Below are 8,237 nucleotides of genomic sequence, written 5' to 3' on the forward strand. Positions count from 1 at the left end.
AAGGCTCAGGGGTCCAGGATTATCTTCTGTATCTGTGTTAATTGGTTCCCCTTTTCTTTGTTGAAGACAGTCTTTGTAGTCTTTCTGCCTATCCCACCATCTTACCGGAAATCCCAGGCATTCATTTTTACAAGAACTCACTGTTAGTCACTCTTTGCTTTACATTTATGGTTCTGTGATAAGTTATAGTAAGAATGGTGTGACCTGTTGTTGTTAGTGGTCATCAATTCGATGCTGACTCATGATGACTTCACATTTGCAGAGTAGGACTGCTCTGTAGGGTTTCCAAGACTGTGACCTTTCAGAAGCAGATCACCAGGCCTGTCTTCTGAGCCGCCTTTGGGAAGGTATGAACCACCAACTTTTCAGCGAGTAGTAGAGTACTTAACTGTCTTTGCCACCCAGCAAATGGTTCCTAGAGATGCCAAAAAGATTCATTCGACAAAAAATCGTATTGCTTTTGAGATAAAAATGTAATGTGTTATTCCAGATTCCACTGTTTTGAGAACTGGTCCTTAGTGCAGTCAATATTTCAAAAACAGGAATGCCACAGCTCACCTAACAGACTACCTTCAACTGTGACTAACAGATAGAGCATAACCCTCAGGACCCTTAGCATCAGATGGAGAAGTTGGAGTGCTCTGCATCTAAGATTCAGCTCTCCTCATGACTAGTGGTGTGACCTGGGACAAGTCATTCATCCTCTGCATAACTTAGTTTTTCCACTAATGTCTGTGGCATTAGTACTATCTTCTTGGCATGGTTAACCTACAGTGAGTCTATACATGTAAATATTTAGCACAATGCCTGGTATTCAGTGAGCACCAAATAACTGGTAATTGCTGCTTTGATTATTATGATTACAATGACCGTTATTATTACAAGATTTAATGCTGTACATGGAGAAGGGTAAAGCAAAAACAGAACAGGTTTCTTAGCTTTCCCATGGCAGAGAAGTGTGCTCTGTCTGTTTCTGTTTGAGTCAGGTCTACACGGAGGACTTTTTCTCAAAGTTGTTTGGCTATTTGAGAAAAAATAAATAAATTATACTTGATTTCAGTTTTCTTTCATTTTAATTTTTTTTTCAAAGAGGATTTTGTTTTGTTTTGCTTTCTCACAGGAGTGATTGGAGCAGATGTGAGGGGGTATGGCCTAGTCTGTGAGGGACAGCCCATGACATCACGGCTGGCTGTGATCTGTGGAACATCTTCTTGTCACATGGGGGTGAGTCTGCTGAGCACAAAGGCAGGACCAGCACGCAAGGGTGAAGGGCAACCTGGGAGGAGGTCCTGACCTGCTGGCTCCTTCCCATCTCCCTTTCCCTTCCTGCCTCCTTGTGCTTTGTCTAACTAGAAGACCAGCTCTCTCTTCAACAGTTTAGCTAAGACCTGCTAGATCTTTTCCCAGACACCACATTTTTAAAACATGTAGAAAAGGTTGTGTCTGCCTTTGACGTCATCCTGGCTAGAGATCCCGGCCATGGGGGGTGAGATAGAATCCAAAGATGGCAAAGCAGAGCTCTCAGCACTGATCTGTCCCTACTGAGCAGCACAGTCTTCTCTGCAAAGGGATGTCTGTTTTCCTTGGCCTCTGAGCTCTCTCTCAATCAATATAAATCCATCTCTCTAGGAGCATCCTGATGATCTATAGAATTAGGCTGCATATCATGACTTCAAAAGAACACTGATAAGCGATTTTCACTTTGTTAATTTTTCTCCATGAATTAGTGGAAAGGCTTTCTCCAAGATTGCAGTTAAAATTTAGTGTCTGCCCTAAAATTTATATCTTCTTTAAATGCATGAGTCTGAAAGCATTCCATTTCGATAAGTACCCATTTCTACCATATTTTTATTTAAAAGTCATTACTCTGTTAAACTTAGATGGACGACTCCTTGGATTTTTCCCAGATCAGTAAAATAGAGGGGAGAGTGGGGGAGGAGGAGGAAGTTAACTGGGGTGGGGGGAGGGAGCAAAGAAGGGGCAGATGAGCAAGGATAGGAATGGGACACCATCCAGTGCAGAATCACAGCAACGCTGGAAGCACTCAGGCGCAATGTCAAACTGTTTAGTTACCTTAGGGACCACTGAGCCTCTTTTATCACTAAATATTTTGCTTACATAAATACATTTACTTATTTACTGAGTTCCTGCTCTGTGTTAGGTGCTATGCCAAATCCTGAGACATAAGAATGAGATGGGGCCCTCAACTGATAAGATAGATTTATAACAGATATTACAGTTACAGATTCAGATTGAACTCGATTTGTTGTTGTTGTTGTTGTTGTTAGGTGCCATCCAGTCAGCTCTGACTCATAGCAGCCCTATATATAACAGAATGTAACCCTGCCCAGTCCTGCACCAGGCTCACAACCCTTGCTATACCTGAGCCCATTGTTGTAGCCACTGTGTCAATCCATCCTGTTGTTAGTTGCAGTCGAGTGGGCTTCTACTCAAGGCAACCTTATGTATAACAAGACAAAATAGCACCCACTCTTACATTGTCTTCATGATTGTCAGTATGTTTGAATCCATTATTGGGGCTATTATGTCAACTCATCTCACTGAGGTATTCCCTTATGCTTATTGGCCAAAGAAGTTATAATACTGAGCACCTATTATGTGCCAGGCATGGTGTGAGGTATTCTCATACACAATATCTCATTTAACAGAGACAGTAGAGCCAGCCAGATTGATTTCCAAACCTACTAAATGTGGGCCCTTGGGAAAGTTATTTAAGTTCTCCGGGCCTCAGGTTCCATATCTGCAAAACATGGAGAGTCATATTATCTGTCTCGTGGTGTGATGATTAAATAAGGTACAGTAAAACCTGGGAATGCCAGAACCTATGTGAAGGGGAAATCTATCAGAGGAGAATTGAAGTATTTTCCACTAAAACAAAAGATTGAAAAAAAGTGGTAAGACTGCATCTTGTCAGAGGCTGAAAACTTACAAGACCTGGAAAAACAAGGCAGTCCCATAGAGTTCCGGCTCTCACAGGTTTCATTGTAATATATCTAAAGTGCTTCAAAGAATGCCTCACATACAGTGAGCACTTCACAAGGGTTAGGTATTTACTGCTAGTACTGTTGTTGCTGAGCAGAAAAGATACAGTAATCAACTCTGCCTGGGAGGGGCTCCAGAAGAGCAGATTTCTTCCTGGGGTGACATTTGTGCTTGAATTTAAGGAAATACCATATCTTCACAAATGGTTGCTTTTTATTTATTTCTCTGGGGCTCTGGGAAAAGTCTTAAATGGGACTACTTTTACTAAGTTTCAAAATTCAGCATATTTCTTCCTGGCAGCTGCCTGATGGTAAGATGTAGCTGTCAGTGGAGGGAACTACGGAAGCCTAAGTCTACCTCCATCAAGTGCCCAAGCAGGGCCATCAGCCTTTATTTCCTTTGACATGGCCTCTGTATTTGTTAACTTGTCTTTGAGGAAAATTGATTTAAACCTGTTAAATCATGTCCCACTTTCTCAGGGACACATCTATCTAGTTTCCAGGGGCTCCTGTGAAGTCTGAATTTTTACTCCACTCCCTTCAGGTTTCTGAATGTGAGTGCCTGGCTCCCTCACTGTGTAATATCTTGCTTCTCATTCCGCTTGCATGTTGGGATGATACAGAATTTTCCTATAGTATGCATTTTACAAATGAGGAAACTAAGGCACAGAAAAGTACAGGAAATTTAAAAAAGTTACATAGGTATTAAGTACTGGAGCTCAGAACGCAAATCTAGCTCTGCTGATTCCCAAGCTCTTTGGAGCCTTACTGTATTGTACATGCTTATGTTTCCATAGAGGGTAGAGGAGCCAGGGCTTTCAGGTAATCCATATGTGGGTGACTTATTGGCTCTGTGACCTGAGATGAGTTACCTAACCTCTCTGGACCTCAGTTTCCTCATCCAGCAGATTGGATATTATGATACCAGTCTCAGAGGTTGTAGTATGGATAATATGCATTATATAGGTAGATACCCAGCACACAGTAGACACTCAGAAATGGTGGATATTCTTAGTAAACCTTCCTGGTGATACAAAAGACTCACATGAAGCAACTGTTTGGGCTTAAAGAGTTTGATGGGCAGCTGCAGTTGGTTGCAATGAATGAGGGCCATAAAATGCCAGTTTATTATGATTATATTGTGCTTGAAATAAAGTCCCCACCCCCAACCCCCTTTGTACTTGGGAGTGGGAAGGGACCTTCTGGGCCAAGGGGATTAATCATCAGCTTTAATGTTATGTCGTGAGGGCGAGACTGTGGTCATGTTGGTATGGAAAATATCCTTTGATCTCCCTCAGGTGCTGGGAGCCTAGCAAGCTGGCAACAATAACACCTTTGTGAGGTCTGAGAGAGGTGCAGGTCTGAGGAAACACTCCCAGTGAAACTCAAGGACCCCCTTTGTTGTGGTTCTGGCAAATTAAACCTCCAACTGTCAGGAAATGTTCACCAAACAGAACACAGGGACCAAAGCGGACTGTGGGTTTTTCAAAAGGTAGTTTTCAACATGATCTGAAGGATTCTCTTTCTTCCTGTCCGTTCAATTCTGATGTTTCCAATTCAGCAGGGTGAGTGAGACAAGATTCCCAGGATCATTCTATGCTTCAGCCAGGCAGCTTCTGTGTAGATCACCCAAAATAAATGAGTGAATCAGTGAATGAATGAATGACCACATAGGTCAGTATTGGTAAATACTTAGACACTCCCCACCTCTAGATTCCTATTACTTCCAGGAATCTGGGGAAAAAGTCTGAGGTTCAGCATAAGACTTACTAATCAGGCCTTTGATATTTCAGTAGATTCAAGTGTGGGCTGCACATTTATCTTCCTTGTGGATGATTTAATTAACAAGGGAAAAAAAAATACTGTTCGTTTTTTAACTTCATGAAAGCAGAGCTGTTTGTTCAGAGTTAATTACTACCAAGTCACCAAAACCCAAGATAGTGCACATGAGGGGTTAGCCAGAGGTTGAAAAGTCATGAGGTCAGCATGGAGCTGATCATTGCCGTCTCTCCAGCACCCCTTCTCTTGAGCTGTCAAAGCAGGTTGTGACTTGACAACTTCTCTTCCAGTTAACATGTCACATGGGGAGAGAGGCTTGGGAAGGGGAGGAAGTATTGAAGAGGTAAGGTTTGAATAGAACAATAGTTGATGAGAGCTGAGAGGTATATCTGCATCTTAAATTGCTTGTAACTGAAGTTTTCTGAACGGTTTATATGAATTTCGGGATGGCGTTACTCTCCCACTTAGTGGATGTCAAGTCTCAAAGACATAGGCTCATATGATAACCCCACTACTTACCTGTGTGAATTTAGGTAAGATACTTCATCTTTCTGTGCCTCAGTTTTTTCATCTATTAAAAGGGGCCTATAATATTTACATGTAAAGTTTTGAGATTAAATGAGGTAGTCCATGTAGAGAGCTTCTCACTGTGCCTTGAACAAAACACTAGATATGTTATTATTAAAAATCATGTACTAGACTACAGAAATCCATGTGGTAATGGGTTAGAATTGGAGATATCAATATGAACTCAGTTTTAGCTTAATATAGATACAGATGGATGCATAAAGAAATATTTATAGATATGTACGCATATAGTTCCTAGCTCTGTCAACTGAGAGTGCTTAGAAGCAAAGAGAACCTACTAGCTATTAGCTACAAGAACACTTAGTGTCCAGATCTTGATTTCTAATACCATTCTCTGATAAAAACAAAAACAACAACAAAAAAAAAAAAAAGGCTCCTTGAAGAAATGGTTCATTCTAAGACTGGAGCAAGAAAAATGCACTGTGAGTCTGAAGCATCTTGTAATATCAGAAAGTAAGGAAGTACTCAAAAACAAACAAACAAAAAACTCCACATGGTGGGAGTATTGCAGAGGAACATGGAAGCTAACTGAGGGAGTTCCCAATGGACAAAACCTAAAAACATGAGCAACAAAATAAAGTAGTATTAGATTATAACTCAGAGTGTAATATGAATATCCATGAGTCCATACGGATATTAAGAAATGATTCAATAAATAATTGAGAACAGAAAATTCTATCATGCAGAAGAATTCTAAATAAATTATGCAGTTATACCTTCTAGAAGGTGGAGTATAACTTCCTCCTTCTTAAGTGTGGAAAGTGACTTCCTTCCAAGGAGAACAGTATGGGAAAGGAGAGAAAAAGAGTAGTTTTGTGAAGAAATCTGACAAACACTACTTAATTCACATGATCAACATCAACAGTGTTAAGTTATGGTGATAGTATGTACCCTTGATGTGAAGTCATGAGAATGGTATTTTACCTCTGTGAGCTTCCTCTCCAAAAGACATAATACCAGTCTAATTATAAGAAAAAACATCAGATAAATTCCAACTGAGGGACCTTCTACAAAATACCTAATCAATATTCCTCAAAACTATCAATGTCATCAAAAACAAGGAAAGTGTGAGAAAGTATTACAGCCAAGGGGAGCCTAAGGGCACCTGACAACTAAACACAATGTGATATCCTGGGTGGGCTCCTGAAACAGGGAAAGGACATTAGGTAAAAACTAAGGGAATATGAGTAAAGTATCAACTTTATTTAATAACAATATATCATTAATTGTGGCAAATATACCATACTAATGTAACATATTAGGGGAAATTGGATGTGGGGTATATGGAACTTTCTGTATTGTCTTCCACCACTCATCTGTCAGTTTGTTGTACTGTGCTGGCTCAAGTCTGCTGTGATACTAGACACTATACCACCAGTATTTCACATACTAGTAGGGTCACTCATGGTGGACAGATTTCAGCAGAGCTTCTACGATTAAGACAGACTGGGAAGAAGGACGGACCTAGTGATCTATATATTTAAAGAAAAAAAAGCTTGACCACTGAAAACCTTATGACTAGCAGTGGAACATGGTCTGAAACAGTGCCAGATGACGAGCCACTCAAGTTAGAAGGCACTCAAAATACAACTTAGGAAGTAAAGTTGGCCTTAGTGATGTGGATGGAGTAAAGCTTTCAGGACCTTCATTTGCTGATGTGGCATGACTCAAAATGAGAAGAAACAGCTGCAGACATCCATTAATAATTGGAACGTGGAATATACAAAGTATGAACCTAGGAAAAATCAGAAATTGTCAAAAATGAAATGAAATCCATAAAGATTGATGTCCTAGGCACTGGTGAGCTGAAATGGACTGGAATTGGCCATTTTGAGTCAGATTAACATATGGTCTACAGTGCTGGGAATGACAAATTGAAGAAATATAGCATTACATTCATTATTAAAAAAAAGAACATTTAAAGATCTGTGCAATGCTGTCAGAAATAGGATAATATCCATACACCAGCAAGGAAGACCAGTTAATATGACTTTTATTCAAATTTACACACCAACAACTAGTGTCAAAGATGAAGAAATTGAAGATTTTTGCAACTTCAGCAATCTGAAATTGATGAAGCATGCAACCAAGATGCATTGATAATTACTAGTGATTGGAATGTGAAAGCTGGGAAAAAAGAAAAAAAAAAAAAAAAGATCTGTAGTTGGAAAATATGGCTTTGGTGATAGAAATAACACTGGAGATCACACGATAGAATTTTGAAAGATCAAAGCATTATTCATTGCAAATACCTTTTTTCAACAATGGCAACTATACACACAGACCTCATCAGATGGAATACACAGCAATCAAACAGACTACATCTGTGGAAAAAGACGATGGAGAAGCTCTATTTCATCAGTCAGAACAAGGCCAAGGGACTGTGGCACAGGTCATCAGTTGCTCACATCCAAGTTTAACTTGAAGAGAACATTGACAGAAGAAAATTAAAACAAGTCCATAAGAGCCAAAGTACAGCCTTAAGTATATCCCACCTAAGTTTAGAGATCACTTCAAAAATAGATTTGAGGTATTTAACATTAATGACCTAAGGTAAGAGGAGTTCTGGGATGACAAGGACATCATATATGAAGAAAGTATAAAGGTTATTATAAATAAATAAAAGACTAAAAGATGTCAGAAGAAACTGTGAAACTTGTGCTTGAACATAGAATACTTAGAGTGGAAGAAAAAGAGAGTTGAACAGAAGATTTCAAAAGGTAGCTTGAGAAAGCAAAGTATAATGAAATGTGCAAAGACCTGGCATTAGAAAATCAAAAGAATGTGTGGCATTTCTCAAGCTGAAAGAACTGAAGAAAAAAAGCTTTGAGTTGGAATATTGAATGATTCTATGGGGAGCTCTGGTAG

The 8,237-nt window shown here is 39.7% G+C and overlaps 1 protein-coding gene across 1 annotated transcript in view; it reads left to right on the forward strand.

Moving 5' to 3' along the window:
• The window catches only part of FGGY (FGGY carbohydrate kinase domain containing), a 694,306-nt gene that overhangs the window by 436,949 nt on the left and 249,120 nt on the right, over window positions 1-8,237 (forward strand). Inside the window, 1 exon segment of the mRNA XM_007947412.2 lies at window positions 1,121-1,224. Within this exon segment, the coding sequence (XP_007945603.1) occupies window positions 1,121-1,224 (104 nt within the window).

The sequence above is a fragment of the Orycteropus afer genome, unplaced genomic scaffold (genome assembly GCF_000298275.1).
Source record: "Orycteropus afer afer isolate SDZICR_OR568_19922 unplaced genomic scaffold, OryAfe1.0 scaffold00183, whole genome shotgun sequence".
Taxonomy (NCBI): Eukaryota; Metazoa; Chordata; class Mammalia; order Tubulidentata; family Orycteropodidae; genus Orycteropus; species Orycteropus afer.